Source organism: Pteropus medius, unplaced genomic scaffold, assembly GCF_902729225.1.
Source record: "Pteropus medius unplaced genomic scaffold, Ma_sr-lr_union100, whole genome shotgun sequence".
NCBI lineage: Eukaryota > Metazoa > Chordata > Mammalia > Chiroptera > Pteropodidae > Pteropus > Pteropus medius.
Window position 1 is genome coordinate 917003 of NW_024346980.1, and position 22941 is coordinate 939943.

Sequence of the window (22941 nt, forward strand, 5' to 3'; positions counted from 1 at the left end):
CTGCGTGGCCTGAGGGCCTGGGGTGCCTGGGGAGGAAAAGTGCCAGGCGGTGCGAGGGTCAGAGGAGGCTTCCTCGGAGAGACTTAACCGACTCTCAGCAGCAGCGTGGAAGCAGCAGTAGAGATGCCCTACTTACGTTAAAAAAATCAGCGACTTGAAAATTGCTATTTCCACTTCATTTTGGAGTTTGGGGTTGTCTTGCAAATTTATTCTGCTTCCTCTGTACCACAATAATCAGAAAATAGGTTAATTTAAGCTAAGCATAATATGAAACGTGAATTATCATGTGGAAAATATTAATGGCACTTACAAAAATAGCTTTGCAATTTCTAAAACCGTAGGATCGTCAGGAAGGGTCCAGAACACAGATCTGCTGATGTGGAGGGGGCTCCTGAGCACGGGAGTGAGTTTACCCATAGGAGACAGTCAGTGGGTCAGCAGGACTTTGTCACAGAGCGTCCGGCACCCAGGTGGAGCACAGTGCCTCAGGCCACACAGAACTCATCCCTGGGAACAAGCCACGACCCCTGTAGTCCTGGGGCCGGGGGGCTCAGCCTGGCTCTGGGCCGTGGGCAGCACTCGCCCTGGTCTTGGGCGGTGGGTTCAGCTGCAGGAGCCAGGTGACTCTGCACAGCAGGAGATCCCAGCAGAGTGGGGTGGGTCCAGATGAGTGGTGTGTCCCCGGCCACGTCCATGCCCAGGGCTGCCCGCCGATGGTGCTTCCCAGACACGTGCCCACTCAGTGCCTGTCCTGGAGCACGTGGGGGCGGTCCGCGTCGCTCACGTGTCCTCTGCCGTCAGGTATGCAGGCCCTGCCCGAGGCAGGGGGAAGGGAGGGCCGCGGGGGGCGTGCAGCTGCGAGAGGCCTGTGTTGTGGGCGGTTGCTGTTCCTGACACCTCCTTATTCCTGGGGATCCCAGAGTTGCGCTGTGGGGGTCAGGTCTGCAGGCGTTTAATGCATCAGACGGCGCACCTCGCCCACCTGGACCTTCTCCCCAGCCCCTCCCTGCTCCCCACCCCGTGCTCCGTCCTTGAGAACGGTTTCCATTCCGGAAACTTCCGCTCCTTTTCCCTGGTCTGCCTGGTCTTTTCGGTCTCTTCCCGCGTGGCGCGTGTGCGTTTTGCACCGGGTCTGTCACAGGAGACCTGGGGCCCGCCCCTCTCGCGCCTGCGTGTCCGGGTGCTGCCCAGGAGGGTCCCTCTGCTCTCGTCACTGCCACCTCTGGCCTTTCTCCGTGGGGCGGGGCTCGGGGGTCCCCCACCCCCCAGGGGCCGTGCACCCTTGTTTTAATCCTCCTGCGTCGTGGTTGGGGACCGGGGCGTCGGGGCCGTGCGGTGTCGTCACCCTGACGTTTGGTGCGTGCTGTGCAGCCGGGTTCCAGGCCTCTCCACGTGCGAGGCTGAGTCGGGCACGGCCCTTGTGACAGCCACATAAGATTCTTGTGAGGGCCCGATGCTGCCCAGCTGGACGTTTCCGTGAAAAGTGTTCCTGTTTTTATTCGTGCTCTTGGTTATTTTTTTGCTGACCTCTTAATGACAGGGAAACGGCAGGCTGTCTGTCCTCATGTCATGGAGAGACCCCAGTGTCCCCACACTGCCACCGCCCTTGCCTGTGCTCTCCCGGAGCCCGGCCTGCAGCTTCGCGGGGCTGTGGTCACCTACACTTAAACGTCCTCGCCTGTCCTCGCCTGTCCTCGCCTGTCCTCACGCTGAGGGACAGAACCCACCTGACTCCCGTCCCCAGGAGCTAGGACATTTCTGCAGGTCGATGTGACGAAGTCCGTTCTATTATTCTTCACTCGGAGTCCGAATGACGTGCGGGCTCCGCGTGACACTCATCTGGGACAGCGGCGGCTCTGACTGGACTGCCACTTCGTAGTTGGGTCCGTGTCAAAATCTGCCCAGTGAGAAAAGAGCTGCTTTTAAATTTTGCCTGTAACTTAGGGGACAGAAGCATCGTGTTAAGGTTCCCAGATGCGCTTTTCGTACATCTGTGACTTTGAAAAAATCGCTGCATTACACTTGGACACGTTTTTGCCGATTTGCAAGGACATCTCGTCCTGCCAGCTCGAGGTCTCGGTCTGGGGGTGCAGGCTGGGGTCTTGCTGGGGTGCGGGGGCTGCTTCATTTCCTGAGTGGTTCATAAGGTGGCGATGAGGCCGCAGGCGCTTCCAGAATTGCTTCTGCAGAACGTGCTGGCCCAGGGCAGGCCTCGGCGTCCAGGGCCGGGAGAGGCCATGTGGCCAGGTTGCTTGCGGAGACCTGGGTCTTAGGGCACCGAGGGTCGGGGATGGGGCGCGGGGCACGGGTGCCGCTTGGTGACTTGAGAGTGGGGGGTCTCAGGTCCCGTGAAGGGTTTCGGGCTCGGCTTCCCCGGCCTCGGCAGCAGCGGCTTTGAGAGCAGCCGAGGGGGCGCTCAGGAACCTGGGTGCTCAGGGCCCTCCCCTGAGCTCCTGCGCGTGCCTGCAGCCCCACCCTCCCCCATGGGACCCAGGCTGCCGTGCCGGGTGCCCAGCGGACGCTGGCCCCATTGTCTCACCCATGGCCGAGGCAGGATGCCCATCCCCCGCCTGGCACAGAGCAGCCTCCCGGAGCCCGGGTGCCCATGTGTGCCCCGGGCCAGCTGTTCGTCCCCTCCCTGAGAGCTGCCTGCACTCCTGGCGGCGCAGGGCCCGCCCTCCATGGGCTGGCCCTGGGTGCAAGGGACGGAGCACCCTGACTTCTGAGTCGGGCCTTCTTTTTCCGATGATTTTGTTCGTGGAGCCTACCCCCCGGGGAAGCCACGTGGTACTTCGGTGCTGGTGCTGAAGAGCCCGTGCGGCATAGAATGAGCCCGCTGGAAGCTTGGTGGCCGCCCCTCAGTGTTGTGGCCTGGAGGTCGCGGCGCCCCCAGGCCCACGTGCGTGCAGCCACCCACGGCCAGCAGCGGCTCCCGCGTCCCCTCAGCCGTCTTGCTCCAGCCTCTGCCGGGCGGGCAGCGAGTCGGGGGAAACCACTGACCTCAGCGGTTTGGTTTTCAACCAACAATTCATTTCACTTTTTTGAAATAGATTTTTTTTATAACGGCTTTATTGAGATATAATTTACATACCATAAAATTTATCCTTTCTAAGAATACAGTTCAGTGGTTTTGAGTCTGTGCAACCATCACTCCAAAGATAAACCCGGTCCCCAGGAGCTGTCACCCCCGCTCCCCAGCAGCCAGGAGCCCACTTCCTGTCTGGGGATCGGCCTGCTCTGGACGGTTCACAGAGATGGAGCCACGCGCCCTGCGGCCTTGGGTCTGGCTTCCACGCAGCACTTGGCAGCGCTGCGCTCCTGGTCCGGCCGAGCCACACTCCAGTGAGGGGACGGCCCGCCACCCGCTGCTGGTCGTGGGCGGCTTCCATGATTCGTCTCTTGTGCGCGGTGCTGCTGTAAACGTTCGTGTACGAGCCTTTGCGTGGACGTTTTCGGCAATCTTGAGATCGTGCCCAGGAGCGGGGTCGCTGCGCCACGTGACTGCGTCACTGAGCACGCAGCACGCCGCCCCCCCGCAGCGGCCACAGGTGTTCCCTCCCACCAGCCGTGCGTGAGGGGTCCGATTCCCCCGGCGCTGCCAGCACTTCCTCCTGTCCCTCGTCTGCAGACGGCAGCCGTCGCGGTGTGACGTGGCACCTCGTTACTCTGTGAGATAATCGTGGATTCGCACTCAGTCGTGAGGGATGACAGGCTCCCCGGGCACTCGGTCTACATCCCCGCAGCGGGAGCATCTTGTGAATTCATGATGCAGCCCTTTTGGGTGTTTACCAAGGTGTGGACTTGCCAGGTCGCACGGCCAGCCCCTTTCACTCCTCGAGGACCGGGACGGTGTCCCCACAGCGGCCGCTCGGTTCTCTGTCCCCGGCAGCGTGTGTCGTCCCGTGCTCTCGGCCGTGGTCCTCCTGATGGGAGTGTTGGCGTCCCGCGGGGGTTTGATTTGCGTTTCCCTGGTGATCAGTGATGCTGAGCATCTCTTCCTGTGCTTGTTGGCCATCTGTGTGTCTTGTTTGCAGAATGTCTGCTCAGGTCCTTTGCCCTTTTTTTAGCTGTTTTTTGGGCGTTGTGGGGTTGCAGTTTTTTATGTATTCCGGGTACAGGTTCCTTATCAGATCCTCGGATTTGCGAATTGTTTCTCCCATTCGGGAGACCGTCTTCTGCTTTCTCGACGGTGTCTTTGGAAGCAGCATGTTTTCTGTTTTGATGAATGTCCCGTTTCTGTTCCGTGTTTTTGTTCCCTGTGCTTCGGCGTCATCTGAGCAGTGTGTTTTGGGGGCGGGGAGGCTTGGGCCTCGGCCGCGTCACAGCTCCTCAGCAAAACCTTAGCACACGTGAGCAGCCCCGACGCCAGACGTTTCCGCTGGGTTTTCTCTCGGATGGTTGAAGGAAGCAGCTCATCGCAGAGAAGCTGCACAAAACCAGTCTGCAGTGAGGGCCGCCCAGGGGCCTCCCCAGGAAATGCTGACGCGGGCGGCAGGGACCCTGCGAGTTCTCCGGAGAGGGTGGAAGGACGTGTGGGAACCATAGGTGACGTTGGGGTTCTGTGCTCTTAAGGAACCACTTCGCAGCCACACAGAAGATAAAGCGGTGATGGCGGCCATGCTGTCAGTAAAGGACCTTCCACAGTGGGACCAGAAGCAGATGCTCATGCCACGCGTGGCCACGTTCGCCCGTGACTGGCGCCCCAGGGATGTCAGCGGAGGCGGGGCCTGCGGGGCGGCAGCTCCTTCTGTGTGAAGGACTTGGGGGTGGGGGTGGGGGTGGTTCTGCTGCTTCTGCCACGCTGGCCTCCAGGGTCGTGTCCTGGGGGGCTGATGTCGCCTCCTCCCGGAGGAGGTTGGTGGTGGGATCTTACCCAGGCCTCCACTCCCTGTGCAGAGCCCATGGGTACAGGCTCCCCACGTCGGCACTTCCAGAAACCCTTCCACTGAAATCAGATCGCTTGGCACGCTCGCCCCAGCTCCTAGCACAGTCTGCCTGTGTCCTTGAAGGGGAGTCTGTCCCCACCGTTTGACTTTGCTCACAAACGCAGCGCACAGCCGCTCCAGAGCAGATCCGGGACTGGCTGCTCCCCACTGCGCGCACCCCTCCTTGGCTGAGGCCTGGTGGGAGGGGGTGCAGGGCGGGCGTGCCACACAGTGCAGCATGGGTGTGGGGGGTCCCTTCTCATCCGAGAAGGTGCATGCTCGCGCCTGTGAAGTTGGGACACGGTCCCTCGGGTGGATGTCACGGAGCTTGTGTCTGCTGCGTGGTGATCATTTGTCCCGAATAAAGCTGCCGACGATCGTCCCAGCCTCACACGGCTTTCCCGGAGGGGCAGCCGGACCCCCTGCTGCAGGGAGAGTTGACCCCGAGGTTGCCGCCACCCTCAAGTTGACGACTGTAACTCGGCAGGAAGGTGCTTTGCTCCCGCTTGCCCAGTGGCTTTGGCGGAGGAAGTGTGGTGACGTCACTACGGCCCTTCTCCGAGGGCCTCCCGCAGCAGGCGTCAGCCCCACGCCGGGCGGAGCCGTGCCTGAGGTGGGACGGCTGTCAGTCTGGCGGCCTCTGCCAGATGCTGGGTCTGTCCTTTGACCTCTGGCTGTCCGACTCTTTAGCGAGGGTGAAGAGACAGGTTTGAGGGCCAGGCCGCGGGGGCTCGGGCGCGCTGCCGACCTTTGGAAAGGGGTTTCTGCGACTCTGGCCGCCCACTGGGCGCTGATGAACAAAAAGCAAGAAGTGGTCACTCCACGTGGCGCTGGGTGCGCGCCAAGGCCCCCAGGCCACCTTCCCCATCGCCCAGCTGCGGCCTCCTCAGCGTCAGGCCTTGTTCCGGACCTCTGTGCCGCGTCCTTGCTGAGCCCTGCCCCCGGCACCTGGGCCTCCATGACAGTGCGCGTGTCGAGGTCTCGCTTGGACGTTAACCCATCCTCGCTCCCCGTGGGTGCTCCGCCTCCACGGTCCAGCTCCCCAGGTGCCAGCGCTGCTGCTCTGGGGCCCAAGCGGCCCCTCACCAAAACACCACTGGGACATGACCATGGCCCCCCAGGACTGTGGGGGCCCAGCTCTCCGTGGGGCGGCAGACGAGGGGGCCCTGGCCTGCCGTCCTCAAGCACTGACACCTTCTGTGTCTGCGGCCCATCAGCCGGTCTCTTGGTTAAGAGGAAGTGGCAGACCCAGAGCTGGTAGGAACTGCGTGTGTCATCAGACGAGAGTGAAGGCCACCCACAGAGCTGCAGGGCCTCAGCCGCGTGCATCCCAGGAACTCCCCTGGGGGCCAGTCAGACGTCGCTGGTGTTGGTAAAGCTGGCTTGGATAGGTGTCCCCGCTCACTCGGAGCTGCCCTTGCTGGGCACTGCAGGACACAGGGACCCTTTGACCTTCTTGTGGACACTGGGCATGTGTGTGAGCTGTGTCTGGCAGCGTTTTGTTCTGATTAGGGTATGTGACCCCTCTGCAAAGGTTGACTCGAACCCTTGTGTCTGGAAGGTACGAGGCAGGGACCGCTGGCACCAAATTGCTGGTGGGAGGGGAAAAGTTTCCGGTTTGGCTGTTAATTAGTAATCTGTCATTAATCAGATACTCCAGATATCCAGAGAACCAGGAGAGGGGCTGCCCCTGCGGGGGACCGCCCCGGGTTCCGCCCGCTGTGCCCTTCTGCTGGCATCTCTGAACTGGCCTGTGACGAAGCGGGGTCCCCGGGCCTCGCCCGGCCTGGCTGGCCGCCGAAGGCCCTGTGTCCCAAGTGTTGGAGCCGCCGGGCCGCAGGGTCAGCTTGCCATGGGATCATTCAGGTGGCCCTGGAGCCAGCCCCACTCCACTCCCTGGAGCCAAATGTCACTGTCAGTGTGGCCTTGGGTTTTGGCAAGTTCTCCACTGCCACCAAAGGGGTCGGCATGCTCCTGGGCGCTGGGAGCCTCTGCTGGGGATGGGGCACTGGCTTTTTGTCCCGTTCGGACCCCTCGGCATCTGGCCCACAGTGAGCTGGGGTCTCAGAGGGATGGGGATCCTGCTCTTCATCCTGCCTTTGAATTCGAAACGCCCTTTCCTGATCCCTGAGGAACGGGCCAGAGTTGGGCTCACACCGTCTTCACGCTGGGCTGGCAGAGCCTTTAGAGGGTCTTCCTGGCCGTCTCCCACGCATGTGCCCACTCTGGGGCCGCCCAGCTGCCTCTGATCTCCTGCCCTCCGGCCAGCATGGGAACGAGCGCTGTGGCCTAGCTGCTGCCGCGACCTGGCCCGCTCTCCTGTCCTCATGTCCGTCCACGGTCTCACACCAGGGTTTGTCAGCTGGACAGTGTGTGTCACATCTCCATGATTTCTCACCGAGAGTGGCTCCTGTCCCCCCCTCAGCCATCAGGCCCTCAGGGTCTGTGTCTGACCCTCCCCCGGGTCACATGCCGCTGGGTGAGGCATTTTCTTCTGCCGAGCCCCTCCTGGTCCCAAGGTGACAGAACCCCTGTGCTCCAACCTTGCCCTGAACGCTGGGGCCTGGCCCTTAGGGAGTTTGGGGGCCCAAGTGTCATTTCCTGCATGGACACCTGGCACTTTGGGCACATGGACACTCGTGCAGCAGTGGCTAGGACGAGGACACTGGGCTTCTGCTCGCGCCTGCTCCTAGGCCAGCACCTGGACCCCCAGCCACAGCGCCGGTGTGGGCAGGCCAGAGGGGTCCCGGGTGACGGCTGCATCAGCCCTGCCGGGCAGCGCTCAGGGCAGCACATGTCTGCATCTGCTGGTGGCGGGGCCTCTGGTCCTTTCTGCGGAGCCAGCGGCCGGGTCTGAATGCTCTTGACTGCCCACAGGCCCTGGACAGGAAGTTGCCCGCCCTGGAGCTGTGTCCCCCAGCCCCCTGCAGCGTGCGTGGGGCTCAGACTGGACTGATGATGCCAGGCACCACGTGGGTGGGGGTGGCCCGCCCACAGCCTGAGTCGTCTGACACCCCAGAAGTCTCCCCGAGGTTTCTCAGAACCAGCAGCAGCTAGCGCCGGGCCTGCGGCTTTTCTCTGGCGAGAACCCAGCTGCTTCCTCCCAGCGTCCTATCTGCTCAGACAGGAAGCCCCACCCTCGCCTGGAACCGACCCCCACCCTCTGCTCAGGCAGCGCTCAGGCAGGCAGGAGGCGTCCAGACGTCACCGTCACTCACCTCGAAAAAGCAGGGTCTTTCCCGAATGCTTGTCTTCACAGCCGTCTGTGGGTTCGTCTTTGAGATATCCCCACGGAGCTGGTCATGGCCCTGACTCAGCTGCAGGCCATCAGGGCAGCTGCTTCTGTGTGAGGACAAGGGCCGCTGTGGCCCTGGACTAGTCTCCTGGTCCCATTGGTTGAGGGTTATTGTCTTCCCTGGGATGTGAGGGCCGCAAACTTCCTGCAGTTCTGGAGTGAAGCTTCCCAGCCCCCCACTTTCGCGTGGTTGTCCCTTGAGAGGGGCTGAGGACTCAGGGCTGTGCCGAGTGGGGTGTGGGCCCTGTGCATACTCACATGCACACGTGCTGGCTCACTCCCTCTGCGGGCCTGATAAGATCTTCCCCCGGAGCCCTCGGTCCATGGGTGCCCTGCCCAGGGTCCAGCCTGGCGAGTGGGCACTTTGACCTCTGGCCTCCCTGCCCTGCCCTCACTGTCCCCTCCCCAAGAAGGCTGTGCCGTGCCCCCCCCCTCCCCAGGGCGAGTTGTGCGATGCAGTATTTCCTCCAGCTATTCCTGGCGGTGGGCTGGCTCCCAGTTCTCGCTCCCTGCCCGAGCTCAGGCCTGAAGAGGGCCGGGCCTTGTCCCACGGCCCCTCCCCCCCCAGTGCCTGATCATGCACTGGCCTGTGGTATGGATCCTGGCACAGCTGCTCTGGGTGTCCCCGGGTCCTCTTGGACACCACTGGGTCCCTCGTGGTTTCTGCTCAGTCTCAGGCTGCGGGTGGCACCGTCCACCTTCCGAAGACCGTCCTGAGTCCCGTGGGAATCCCGCGCCATCAGGTCAGGAGAGTTTGTTCTCCCGACGCCGGCGTTCCCGTGAGATCTGAGGAAATGTGAATGGCTTTGCTCATAAGCTCAGCTCACTCGCTGTAAAGGGGGCCTTTCATTTGGGGAATGTTTCCTGCGGGGGGTCGCCACAGTGGGTCCCCCCACAGTGCAGCTGCCTCAGGCCCAGAAGCGGTTTTCCAAATTAGTTCTCCATGGTGAAATCCAGAACTCTGGGGATGCTATGTGACAGCGCCGGAAAGCTTTGGCTGTCCGACAGAGGGTCCCACCCTGGGCCAGCGAGCCTGTCCGAACCGGCCGCCAGGGCAGAGGGAGGCAGGGGGCTGTTCTGAACCAACTTCGAAAGGCTTCCGGCTCCCGGCTCCTGCGGGCTCTTTGGGCACCAAGGTGCCAACGCACGCACAGGCCTGTGGTGAGGGCCGGTCCGATCCAGTCCCCGCTGAGAACTCACCTCGGTCCTTGGCTCCCTCCCAAGACCTCTGCAATTGTGGGGTGAGGTCGTGGTACCAGCCCCACACACAGGTCAAGGCCTACACGTCACTGGACACTCACCGTTCCCTGTTGAGTGTGCTGGCCAGGGCACCCTGCCCAGGCGTGGGTGCCACCAGGGTACCAGTGAGAACTTTTGTGTCACTCACAGGTCTCCTCCGAGCCCCCAGTCTCCATAAGAAAAACAGATGATGCTCCCTCCCAGCACCCCACGTCGTCTGAGAAGGACAAACAGTCCGGCTGGCTGCGGACCGTGGCCAGCTCCTCCAGCAAGGTTCTGCTGGGGTGGGCGGGGGTGGGTGGGGCCGGGTGGGTGGGGCCTGGACTGGACGGAGGTGGGGCCAGGCTCCCAGCATTCCTTGCTCAGGCCCCTGACACAGGTGCCTCCCCGCACAGGGCCTTGGCTGTGTTTACCCTCGCCAGCGCCTCTCCGCCTTCAGACCCTGGTCCCCTGCAGTTTCTACTAGTGACAAAGAGCTCTCCCCGCACCTCCCGGCCCTGTTTCGAGAAAAGTGAGTGCCCACTGTGCTCGGTGGCCAGCGGTCACCACAGGCTCGGGGAGAGGGGGGCGGGGCTGGGTTCTGCTGCCTCGGGTCACAGGTTATCAACTCCCTTATTGAGCTGACCTAACAGTGTTTTCAAACAAACATTTGAGTTGGCACAATTCTGGAGCGTCTGTGTGACACTGAGGATTAGTGCCACTGCTCCTTGCTCACACCAAACTCCGGGGTTCCCCCCAGACGGCCCAAGTGTAGAGTGACACGTGCTTGTCACAGACAGTGAAGCGTTGGGGTGTGTGCCTGTCCACGTGCACGGTAGTGGCCCGCAACTCCCGGGCCTGTGCATAACTGCATTATGGCCGCTCCCGCGGCCCCGCTGCCACCCCAGCTGCCAGGTGCTGTGCGGCCATGGGACCTGTTGCACCCTTGAATTCTTACGGGCATCTGTGTGCGCAGCACGCACACAGTTTGTGAACTGCACGCCCAGACCCCGGGTGCCCGGTCAAGGCCACTGCAAGTTTCGGTCATGTTGACAGGTATCAGGGCGAGTACGTCTAGAACTTAAAGGGGCATCAGGAGCTGGCCGCGTGCTCTCTGTTGGGCGCAGCCCGTCGTGGACGTGGCCACTAGCATTAGCATTCCAGCTTCCCAGGGTCCCTGGCACGTTCTCCTTCACACCTCCCATGGGAGCCCGTCCCACACTGAGCGCAGATGTGCTGGCCATGGGAGTGGGGGCTGGGTAGACGCCCCATTGCCCACCTGTACCCCTGCAGCTTTTACTCCTGCAAGAGCTTCGAGACGGGCGTGGCCCCCAACGTGGCTCTGGCCCCCCCGGCCCAGCAAAAGGTCGTGAGCAGCCCACCATGTGCCACCGTCGTCTCCCGGGGCCCCGAGCCCCTCGCCACCTGCATCCAGCCACGGAAGCGGAAGCTGACCGTGGAGACGCCCGGGGCCTCGGAGACGCCGGCGCCGGCAGTCGCCCCGGAGGACGACAAGGACTCGGAGGCCGAGGTGGAAGTGGAGAGCAGGGAGGAATGTGCGTGTGAGCTGCGGGCCTCGTTGCGCCCCTCCTGGCCAGCCCTTCTGGGAGCGCGGCCGCGCACGAGCATGCCCGCTAACCTGCGCCTGTTTCTGTCTCCACAGTCACCTCCTCCCTGTCCTCGCTCTCCTCCCCGTCCTTTACCTCATCCAGCTCCGCCAAGGACCTGAGTTCCCCGGGCGTGCACGCCCCGCACGCCCCGCCCGCTGCCCCCGACACGGCAGCCCCCGCCGACGCCCCGAGCGGGGGGCTGGAGGCGGAGCTGGAGCACCTGCGTCAGGCCCTGGAGGGCGGCCTGGACACCAAGGAGGCCAAAGAGAAGTTCCTGCACGAGGTGGTGAAGATGCGCGTCAAGCAGGAGGAGAAGCTGGGGGCCGCGCTGCAGGCCAAGCGCAGCCTGCACCAGGTAAGCGCCGGCCCTCGCTCCTGGTGGGACCCGCACGCGCCAGCGCGACCACTTGTCTGAGGGACGTGGCGTTCGGGGCTCATTCCCTAAAGCTCAGTGTTCCCGAAGGCACTGCCCTGCCCTCGGGCCTTCCAGCAGCAGGCCGGCGGGCACAGCGCAGGGTCCCTGCGGGTCCGGCTTGGGGAGGGGAGGGCTCGGCACACGCACGTGCTTGCGCACACTGCCGCTGTGTTGCCTGCACGCCACATTCTAGAGGGGTCCACAGAAGTGGCTGCTTTTGAAGAGGGTGCTAGAGGCCTGAAGCTCTCTGGGCCTGCACCCTCTCGCCCTGGGCAGGGCAGACAGTGGGGCCACTGGCGGAGGAGGCCGAGTTCCCAGCTCCTCGGGAGGGCGAGCCTTCATGCCGGGGGCCCGCAAGCCCACCCAGTGCCAGCTGAATTCACACCTCTGCTGGCTGGCGTCTGGCAGCTCGGGGACAGCTTCACACGTGGGCTGCTGGCACAATACACCCTGCATCCTGAGAGCCCTCCCCGGAGAGTAGTTCAGGCATGGCCCTGGCTGGGGGCTCGGTCTCTGCTGCCCTGGTCGGAGGTGTGACTTCCCACATGCATATTCAGAAGCATGAGTGGGGGGCCGGGGGCGAGTCACTGATAATGAGCTGGAGAAGGGCTGGAAATGGCCACGGGGAGGCCTTGTCTCCATCTGGCTGTGTGGGGGACCCAGGGCACTTAGAAGGCAAGATGCCTAAAGCCACTAGAAGCCCAAGTAAAGCCCTGGCTGAGAGGCAGTCCCCAGGCGCTGGGCACAGAGGAGACTTGGGAGAGGAGTGTGAGGCCCCGCGGCAGCCTCCCCATCAGACACAGGTCCCCAGGTGGGTGCAGCGAGAGCACCAGAGCCCTTGGACCGGGCGCAGAAGTTGCTCTAGGACGCAAGACCTCGTGGGGTCGGGCCAGGATGCCAGGAAGGCAGGAGGCTCGCAGGCGGAGTGGGCGCCTTCCCGGGGTCACGGGGAGCATCCAGGACGGCGGAGGGCACGTGCGCAGTGGGCCGTGACTTGCCGCAGCCTCGAGCGGGCGGTGTGTGCCCGCTGGCTGTCCTCTGGTCCGCTGGGGCGGGCGCGGTGCAGGCAGGGGAGTGACCCCAAGCCTCGTGTCCTAGGAGCTGGAGTTCCTGCGCGTGGCCAAGAAGGAGAAGCTGCGGGAAGCCACGGAGGCGAAGCGCAACCTGCGGAAGGAGATCGAGCGCCTGCGCGCTGAGAACGAGAAGAAGATGAAGGAGGCCAACGAGGCCCGGCTGCGCCTGAGGCGGGAGCTGGAGCAGGCGCGGCAGGTCCGGGTGTGCGACAAGGGCTGCGAGGCCGGACGCCTGCGCGCCAAGTACTCGGCCCAGGTACGCGCCCCGGGGCGGCCTCTCCTCCGGCCTCGCTGGTGCCCCAGCGGCCTGACTTGGAGGGCGGGTGCCCAAGGCTGCTTCTCTTGGGGCTCGGGCAGTTCCCACTCGGGGTCCACGTGCCAGGCTGGTGGCAGGAGCAGGTATGGACTTTCTTCCAGGCCCTTGTCACTCACTGACTCTGGCTCAGCAGCCCGCGGACCCAGCAGGTCGGGGGGGGGGCGGGCGCGCCGGGGAGGTGCGGTGACACGCGGTGTCCCTTCCAGATCGAGGACCTGCAGGTGAAGCTGCAGCACGCAGAGGCCGATCGGGAGCAGCTGCGGGCCGACCTGCTGCGGGAGCGCGAGGCCCGGGAACACCTGGAGAAGGTGGTGAAGGAGCTGCAGGAGCAGCTCTGGCCGCGGCCGCGCCCCGAGGCCGCGGGTGGCGAGAGCATGGCGGAGCTGGAGCCCTAGCCGGACGCCGCCCGCTGCCCGTGCTGCCCGAGGGGACAGGGGACGGGCCGCCCAGCCGGGGCTCAGCGCGCCGGCCCTTCTCAGTCCACATAGCACAACGTCTTACTGTGCCTACAACCAAGCGAGTGTTCGGAACCACATCCTTTTAGAATCCACTGCAGAATTTTCTACTGGCCAAGTTCAAGTGAGCAAGCCGGGTCCCTAGCTGCAGCGGAAACAAAGCCAGCTCGGTGGCTGTGGCTGGCCTCTGCTTGCTGGAACGTTCTAACATTTACACTTTTGTTATAAGCTATTTAAAACCAATAAGGAGACTTGAGATTCAGAAAAAGTCACCACGTTTTTTAATGACTAACTTTTAAAAGCCCCCACCACACCCAACGCCATCTGAGGACCCACTGAGGGAGCTGGGGTGGCTGCCGCCCCGCCCGTGAAGCCATCACCGCTTATCTGCACCCACCCGCGGCTGCATGAGGACAGGAAGGGTTTTTCTCCAGAGTCTATTTTTTCAACGACAAGGACCCCGGCCTCCCGTGCTGCCGCCGGAGGAGCGAGGAGCCAGCCGTGCGCACGAGCCGGAACACTGCCGCCTTACCCGCCGGTGCGTGCAGAGACTGCGCCCTGGGCGTCCTCTGTCGGGGAGCTGGCGGAGGCGGCCCCCGCGGCTTGAGCACGGCGACCCCTTCTCAGCCGGGCAAACATCGCTCCTTCATCTTGGGACTGAGGCCGCAGCATTGGAACAAAACAGCATTATCTCACTTTTCGTTTGTTCATTTAAACGTATATTTCGAACTGCACTTTGTCCAAAATCTTCCCTTCTGTTTTCATTCCCCAGTTCACTGAGGTTTTTACTCTCCAGATACCGCAAACGGATTTCTAGAGCAGGCCCCGTCCTAAGCGCTTGCGCGTTCGAAACCCCTCTGGTGCTCGGTCGAACAAGGGAATCACAGGAAACGAAAATGCAAAGCTGAACTTCGGGGGGTAGTTCTGTGCCTTCCAGCATCTTGTACAGCAAATCCCGACGCGTCTTTCTACCCCCGAATATCCGTCTTCAGTAGCGATCGAATCTGCCACTATCAGAATAAGTTACTTGCATTTATTCCAAATAATCTCGTTTACTCTCGACTGTTTATGCAAATTGTATAAGGTTTCTTATGCCCAAGCTTGAAAACGATTTCCCAGTAGGCAAGAGGCACTGCCCACCTGAAACGGCGGTATTTATTCACACGAGGGGCGTCCTGCGGACTCCCCGGTCCCACTCCGTTGTGGCAGCTGCGCGCAGACGGGAGGCGGGGGCCGCGGCTGCCGAAGCCTCTGCAGGGCTTTGCCCTCGGTTTACTGGGGGGGCCCAGGAGCCGCTGGACCCCCTTCTAAAGTGCAATGCAAAAGGGACATCATGTATATGCAGCGTTTGTTTGGTTTTTTTGTTTCTTTTTGTTTTTGTTTTTGTTTTTTTTTTTGGCTTTTGTTTTTCTTTTGCAGTTATTAAATCTGTATGCATGGAATTTTTAATCTGCCATACGTATACCCATCGATGGGCATTATTACCGTGTCGTGTAAAGGGTCGGCTGTGTTATGCCACACTCAGAATGCTGTGTTCAGCCTTGTTTTTCCAGAGTTGTGTTTTTTTCAGTCATTTCTTCAAGGGAAACTAAACGGTTTAGTTGGAGCGAAGCTTTAAGTGTGTCGGTGTGCTTCTCTGTGGCTGTGCTCTGCCAAGTCCGAAAGTCGCAGTGAGACCTGAGGCCCCAGGACCTGTCCCTGAGGCCACCTGGGTCGCTCCAGTGGCTTCTGAGTTTTCAGGCTCCAGAGGGAGATAAGTTTTTCTGAGTGTCGCGTGTGAGGGCACCGCCTCTCCATGCCCTTGCACTGACCCCTCCGGTCACCTGCACGTCTCTGCTGTTGACCGGGTCCACATCTCCACTAGCCAGCTCTGTCCCCAGACATCGGGAAGAGCTGGATATGCAATGGCAGCTTGTCCCCTAGAGCTGTGAGGATGTGGCCCCGGAAGGCCTTGTCCCACCCGGGCCCGCCCTTCCCGAGGGTCCCGAGGCTGGAGGAGCCGGCGGGGCGGGAATCAGACAGGGGGGTCTCCTTCACCAGCAGCTCGGCCTTCCGGAGCAGCTCCGGGGATGGGGCGGGCGGGGACTGTCCCGGCCGCTCCATACCTGGGGTGCAGCCCCCGCTCTGCAGGCCCAGGCCGGCCCCAGCCCGAGGCCCCAACCCGCCCGTGCCGCTGCGGGGTACTTCCTTCCCAGAAGGGAGGGGAGGGACCCATCCCGTGGGCCGGCGGCTCCTCCCGTGTGTGACCCCCGTCATCGGGGTGACTGTGCATTCAGTCTAATTACTCACTCTGTCTATGCTGAAAAGACTTAACGAAGGGAATAAAACCAACAGCAATAACATAATATGGAGCAGCCAGCCCGCGCACAGCCCCCTGCTTCCGCGCAGAACAAGCCAGTGCGCGAGCGCCGCCCTGTAAATACGCCCTTCCCGCTGCCGCGCGTGCGTGTGCGCGTCCCTTCTCCAGAACCCTTTTCTCACCTGGCAGTTGTCTCGTTCTCTGGGTTTCTAGCTGAGGAAGAACGCGCTCCTCTGCCCCCGGGGGTGCCGGGGACGCCCTGGCCGCTTCCAGCACCGGCCGCGGCCTCCCCGCTCCCTCCTCCCGCCCGCGTCCACCAGGCTTCTGGGCTCGGGAGGCGGCTTGTTCTTGCTTAAAGTCAGGAGTCACAAACGACATTTTTTTTCAATTAAGGAAAAAAACACAGCTCTACCTTTGTATCCGCCAGGAGCGTCTGCATCGCCGCCCCGTTCTCTCCTTTGCTGCTGCTAATGACAATATGATGACTTACTCTACTATTCGAAAACTATTTTTATGTAATTAATGTATGCTCTCTTGTTTATAAATGCCTGATTTAAAAAGAAAAAGAGAAAAAGCTTGGCATATTTATCTATTTCGCTCTGTACCCGTTAGTCCTTTGGTGCCCCACCCCCGAACAGGTGACATTGTATAATAAAGGACTTTGAGAGTACACGTGGCCGCCATGCTTGGGCCACCCTCACGGCCCCCTCCTCCTCTCTGGGGCTCCTCCTCCCCCAGGCCGCCATCCGGGCCTGAGCCCAGGGAGGGGAAGGGGGCCTCTGTCCGCCATTCAGACCTGGAGGGCCTTCGGTGTCCACTGACCCCAGGAGGACAAAGGGCATGGATGGGCAGCTCCTTGGCTTGGGCGTCCCCGTGCCCCTGGGTCACACTGAGCTGTGCTGTGCCCTGCCATTGTGCTGCGGATGTCAGCGGGAGGCCCTGCCTGGCCAGACTGGGGCAGGAGGCGGGCTGGGTGGCCCCGCTGGCTGTTAGAGGGGGGCGTGCCTGGGACCTGGGGACCTGCTCCCCGGGGACAGATTGTCACCCCCCGGTAGAGCTTCCATGGGGAGGGGGACAGGTGGTATCAGAACCCTGGGCCTCGCTGTGTTACTTACTCTGAGGGAGAAGCAGAGAGGCCCGGCTTCCCAGGAGGCCTCCCCAGATCTCGCAGACCCCGCTGGGCCGGGCCCTGGGGTGCTAGTCTTCCTCGGCCGCCCACATCTTGCCGCCTGGATAGCCTGGCCCCCTCAGCAGCCACCTGGAGAAGCGGCTGGGCAGGTGCTCGGTGCACCCCGGCCTAGGACTCCCTCCAGCCCTGGCACGCCTCGCCAACGGTCCAGAGGTCCCCAGGAGCGCCCGAGGAGGGCTTGCGGGGTGGGCCGTGGTGCAGGCGGCCCGGAGAGGCCCATGCCACCCCGGGGCTGGCCTTCCACCCAGGCCGAGCCAGGGGTGGGAAACAGCAGGGCCCCGGGCAGAGAGCCCCTGGCTTCTGCCTGTCACAGGCCCCGTCAAGGCCCAGAACCTGGGCCTCCACCAGCTGCCCCTTGTGGGGTACCCCCTAGGGTCTGGGACAGGCAGGCAGAGTGGACACGAGGCTGAGCCCTACACCACAGCCCCAGCCCTGCCCCTTCCTTGCTGTGCAGTGGCTGGGAGCCCTGCTGGAGTCCCGGGGCCCCACGGTGTGGGTGACAGACCCACTTCAATGGGGTACAGCTGAGGACCCCACACCCTCTGCCCCTCAGCGGGCCCTGCCACCGAAGCTGCCTCCCTCAGCCCAGGAGTCACCCGGACCTGGCTCCCTTTCCATGTGGCCTCACTGAGTCGTGGCGCCAGTCGGCCACACTCGGGGCTCCTGGCCTCCCCCGCCCAGAGGAGGGAGGAAGGGGAACGAAAACGGGGTGGCCTGACAGGGCGGTCCCCTGCCCAACCGCGGCCTCTGCCCAACCGCGGCCTCTGCCTGCACATCCTGGGCACCCCCAGCGCTGTCCACTGGGAGGGCTGCTCCTCACCACTGCCTTCTGGGGCTCCTGAGGAGAGAGCCGTTCACTGCGCCTGGTCAGGGGTGTCGGAGCCCCCTGTGGCCATGGGGTGGAGCTGAGGGCCAGGGCAGTGGGCAGCCGAGGCCCTGCTCGCCCAATGCCAGCCTCACGACCCCGCCCGCCGTGAGGAGCAGCGGGACCTCCGTGATCTCTGAGACCTGTCCACACTTCCTGTCCTCACTGGGCATCGATTGCCACCACCGAAGCCCCTGTCCAGGGCCTGCCAGGTGGGGCCTCTGCCTGGGGAGGGTCTCCGTGCCTCGCCACAGCATCCTGTGCCGCCAGTGCCCAGAGCCCTCACCCCGCACGGCCCCCCACATCTCACCACTTGGTGGGTCCAGACCCCACTCGAGGGCCCCGCTTGGAGAGAAACGGGTGTCGGGGCTGCGAGGGCGGGGAGGCTGGGAGATGGGGGCGGAGAGGTGGTCCTGGATCGGCGGCCCTCTGGGCGTCCCTGGCCCTGGCGGAGGCCATGGGCAGGCAGTGCGGGTGTCCGTGTGGCCAGCCTGGAGGCCTTGCAGCTGGGTGGACACAGCCTCTGGGGCTCCGGGCCCAGCTGCCTGTACCCTGGCTGCCCCGGGCTTCACTTTGGGTATAAACAGAACAGAGGCCGCCATTTCCAAAGCCATTCTGAGGGGGACAGGGAACTCCTGAGAGCTCAGGGGACAGGTTAGTGGGGGACAAACCCCCTCCCCAGGCACTCCTGCCAGTCCCCTGCCTCCACGATGGGAGGAGACAAATGGCTCTCCCTCCCACCTCCGGGCCGTGCTGGCCAGGGCCTCTGCCGGACCCACAGGCTGTCCCGCCGCCTGGCCTCATCCTCCCAGAGCCTGGGCCCTGGGCCCAGCCAGCCCCCCGCACTGGCCACTCTCAGCCCTGCCCCTGTCGATGCTGATTTCTGAGCCCCCCAGGGCCTGGGGGTGACACGACCTCAGGGCGGAGAGGCTGCTCTGGGGAGCCTACTCAAGTCCCTCGTCCGTCCCCGCCTCTGCTGCCGCCCCCAGCTTTCACTTCTGCTTCGGTCAGCAGCATCACCAGCATCACCAGCATCACCAGCAGCCGGTGGCTCTCAGCTGTGCCTGCCTGTCTCCCTTTGGGATCTCCGCCCACCTCCAGTCAGTGAGGCCCCCAGGTCACCCCGCCACCCTGCGGTCCAGGGGGCTGACCGCAGGCCAAGAAGCCAGGCCCTTATCTGGGGAGGCGGAGGCCAGGCACGCCCTCTGTGGAAAGAGGAAGCCGCCCGCCCATGACACTGCTAGCTGCACAGCCCCCCGCCTCCCTGTGGCCCCTGCCTCCAGCCCAGCCCCCCAGTGCAGACCCCCTCCCTGACCCACACCCCCAGCTGTCCCTGCTCCCTGCACAGCCCCTGTCCCTCACTTTGCCTGTCCTGTCACAGGATCACTCCCTGCTGGCCAAGAGACAGACTCCAGGGCCGGCCTCAGCCAAACCAGGGCAATTTCGTGAGAGTCCCAGCCCCTACCCCCAATCTGCTCACCACACCTCAGGGGGGCTGGCGGTCCCAGCTGGGCTGGCCGGGCCCCTGGCCATACTTGGGTGACCTGGGTGATCACCACCTGCAAGGAGGAGGGGATCCTGTAGGCAAAACTGGGTCTCACCCCCCCACCAGCTGGTCCCCGAAGACAGTCTGTGCCCTCACGAGAGGGTGGGGCTGGACCCCTGCTGTGCTGGCCCCAGCAGGACGTGAAACCAGGGCCTTGGATGGGACCCCAGACCCCCTCCCCGCAGAAGCCCACTGTGCTCCGGGGACAGCAGCCCCGAACCCTCCTGTCTGCCCTGCCCACTGCCAGGCTCTGGGAGGGGTGAGGACAGAACTTTTGGGGCCTGGATGCCTGCCAGCCCCTGCCCCCTGTGTACTGATGACGTGCGCCCTGCAGGCCTCACGCACACAGCCATCTGTGCCCAGGTCTCTGCCAGGGGCTGGGGGCCGTAGGAGCTGAGGCTCCCAGCCCTGGGGCAGGTGGCCCCACTGCAGGGGGGTGGACGGACAGGTGGAGCCGGCCTAGTTTGTCTTTAGAGTGTCCTGTGCCGGGCAGGTGTCCGGCTAGGCTGGGCTGGGGCCTTCCCGCTGCACGCCTGGCCTGGCAGCCCTTATGGGCAGGAAGCTTGGCCCAAGCTCTCTTCCAGGCCCCTCCTGCTGCCATGGAGGCCTGTTCCAGGGCACCTTGTGTAGGAGGCAGCTTGAGGTCAGGGCTCGGGTTCCCATCTCCACGAAGCCTCCGTCAGAGGATACATGTCTGAGGCCACCTGAGTCCAGCTGCAGGCGCAGGAGGGGCCGGGAGGGAGGGGAAGCAGGGGAGGAGACCACGGTGCCCAGCGATGCCCGCTCAGCACCAAGCTGCAGCCCCAGAGACGGGCCAGGAAAGTGGATGCAGGGCCGGGGGCTCTACTGGGCGAGAGGAAGGGCCGGACCCCGGGAGCGGGGACAGGGACTCAGGTCCTCAGGGGGCGGCAGGCCCGAGGAGCCCGGAACAGGAGAGGCACCTCTCTCGCGGCAGGGGTCCGTCTCCAGGGTGGTGTCTGCCGCAGCGTGTGGACATGCTCATATTGCACACGCATGTGCAGACATGTGCATGCAAGGATACATCCGGGCTGCAGAGCTGGGGCCTGGTGGGGGGGATCAGGACAAGTAGCCACAGTGTGGCTGCTGCTCCTGCTCGGCAGCTATGCTGAGGATTCCTGTATGGGACACAGTGAGGTGGCACCGTGAGCGGGTAGGTGACCCCAGTGCTGGGCTGGCACCGGGGTGGGCAGCAGAGCCTGGGCAGCCCAGTCAGGGTGGGTGCAGCTCCCGAGGCAGCTGGCCGTCCGTACCGGTCCCCCCACCCCCCGCTGTGCTTTTCTCCGCTGTGGTGCTGGTGGCTACGGGAACAAGGCAGGGTGGCGAGTCCCCATGGGGTCCAAACTCGCCCTGGCCTGCCCTTGGCAGGGCCTTGACCTGGTGGCTGTGTGGCCCACACCCTGATTTCCTGTTTCAAAGAAAAAAACAGTCCCAGAAAAAGCTCTGGGGAGCTTTGGGGGAAGAGGCCCCCTGCCCAGGCCTGGGGAGGGGTGTGGTCACGTCCACAGCCAGAGGGCATGAGGAGGGCTGCAGTGGATATGGCCCGCCCGTGTCACTGGCCTCTGTCACTAGTGGACCATCTGCCTTCCCCCCACACCTGCTTTCCCAGGCAGGAAGGCAAAGTTTTGCTGGACAGGCCTGAGTGTTGGGGAGAAAGCAACTGGTTGGGGCTCCTCGGCCACAGTGTGGGCACCCTGCGCCTAGTCTCCCCCACGATTGTGTGGTGACCTTCCCTGCAGGCACACTGGTTAGGACATGGGCTGTCCCCCCCAACCCGATCCTGCACTCCCATGCTTGGGGCCGGCAGTGGGCAGGGGTGCCCAGGACATAAGGCCCCCCTGCGGGCCGCGGAGCAACCCCCTCAGATACAGGGCAGGCTCCTCCCTTGTCCCCCATCCCTAGGAGAAGGGTAGGGGCAGAGAAGCTCCCTGGAGTTATAATGCCGGCTCCGAACATTCCAAATTCCTGCTCCTTCTAGCCTGGCCGGAATCCGGAATCGAGCTGAGCGGGGTGGGCTGCACGCGGGAGGGTGCGCTGTCCCCCTGCGTGCCCCCAGGCCCGAGGGGACCGCTGTGCCCTCGGGGAGAGAGCTCCTGGCAGGCCCTCTGGGGGAGCCTGAGCCCCTGAGCCGCCTTCGACACTGTCCCTGCTCCCAGTCCGGAGTCCAGGACGGAGGAGGCTGGAGGCGCCCCCAGGGCACGCAGGTCCAGGGAGCCGACGGGGGTGCGGGGCGCGAGGCCCCTCCACGCGGGGCGGGCGCCCAGTGAGTCAGGCGGCGAGTGGGCGTCGCCGGGTGAGTCACGGAAAAGCGTGCGCCCGTGGGCGGTGCCGGGAGCCGCGGGGCCGGCCGCCTCCAGGAAGGCCCCGCCCCGGTGGGGGCTGGGCGGCCCGCTCCCTCTGCGGGGGGCGCCTCCCGGGGTGCGCGGGGCCGGGCCGGGCGAGCGGGGGGAGCGCCGCGCCCGTGCCGGGGGAAGGGGAGCGGCGGAGGGACCGCGCGGCCTCAGGTCCTGTTACGCGCCCCGCGCCCCGCCGCGTGGCTCCGCTCCCCGCCCCGCCCGGCGTCGGGACTCCGTGCAAACTCCCGGCCGCCGGCCGGTGGGCCCGGAGGCTTCCGGCCGGGGCGGCGCTGGGGGGCTCGGGAGCTCCCGCCCCCGCCCCCGCCCGGTCCGCAGTCTCCACGCCTTTGCGGGGCGCCGGGGGTGCGCTCGCGGGGTACCCCGGTAGCCGCGGGCCTGATTCCTTGCCACCCCCGCGTAGGGCGGGACCTGGCATCGGCCGGGTGCGGCGGAGCAGGTGCGGCCGGGGCCCCCAAGCTGGCGCTCGGGCCTGGGGCTCTGGGGCGGAGGTGCGGGGGCCCAGAGTGGGGGCGGCGCGGGAAGAAGTGGGCGGCAGGAAGCCCTTCCCACCTTTGCGCGGGAGAAGAGCGGGGATCTGTGGGGTCGGGAGTGGTCTTGGGGGCGCCTTGAGCTGGAGCCGCTGACCCCCACCCCCGCTTGGCGTTAGGATGGGGTCTCCACGCGCTGAGCGTTTGTCCCTGCGGGGCGCGTACACTGCCGTGTCCAGGTGTCCTGAGCCCTAGCGCCCGGCGGCCTGGACCGTCCCGCAGTTCGCCCTCCCCAGAAGGTTCCCGCTCGAACTCCTTTTGTCTAGGGTCCCGTCGTGTTTTGTGCCGGTCCGGGAGGAAAACCCCATCCTTTAAGACCCCAGTCCTGGCCATACCCGGAATCCTGGAAGCGCCTTCCCACTGATGTTGAGAAGTGCTCCTGCGCCCAGATGCCCTCCAGGCTCTTCAGAGGCCCTGGGCCCTGTCCCCCACAGTATCCCTCATCCACACAGGCAGGCCGGGCCAGGCTGGGGTCCTGGGGGAGGCATCTCCCCTTGGGGCAGCCCCCCGGGCACCCCAGCTGCTCTCCTCCTCCGGAACACGTGGCACTGGCCCCTGGGGACTTGGTACCCCTCCTGAGGAGGTTAGGGCCCTGGCAGGGAGATGGGAGGGGGGCTTCGCAGGGAGGTTGACAGGCGATCCCAAGACCACAGAAGGCCCTCGGGGGACCCGCTCCCCCTTTGGAAATGCTCCCCCGTTTCTTCCTCCAGGCCCGGCCTCTCCGCCTGTCTCACCCTCTAACCCACGCCCCCTGCTTCTCCCTACACTGGCTGTGCACTGGGTACCCTCCTGCCCTCCCGCCCACATCCATGCCTAGCCCCTCTGGCCCCTCC

General features: G+C 64.2%; 2 protein-coding genes across 2 annotated transcripts in view; both read left to right on the plus strand.

Annotated features, from left to right (window-relative positions):
* SKI (SKI proto-oncogene) overlaps nt 1-16276 on the plus strand; it is a 66735-nt gene extending 50459 nt beyond the window's left edge. The window contains exons 2-7 of the mRNA XM_039876898.1: nt 9610-9732; nt 9855-9970; nt 10732-10994; nt 11102-11403; nt 12562-12792; nt 13059-16276. Coding sequence (XP_039732832.1) covers nt 9610-9732; nt 9855-9970; nt 10732-10994; nt 11102-11403; nt 12562-12792; nt 13059-13247 — 1224 coding nt within the window. The 3' untranslated portion in view covers nt 13248-16276. The remainder of the gene's footprint in view (nt 1-9609; nt 9733-9854; nt 9971-10731; nt 10995-11101; nt 11404-12561; nt 12793-13058) is intronic.
* A 5513-nt stretch (nt 16277-21789) lies between these two features.
* LOC120614119 (uncharacterized) overlaps nt 21790-22941 on the plus strand; it is an 8221-nt gene continuing 7069 nt past the window's right edge. The window contains exon 1 of the mRNA XM_039876899.1: nt 21790-22017. The gene's annotated coding sequence lies outside the window, so the exon portion shown is untranslated. The remainder of the gene's footprint in view (nt 22018-22941) is intronic.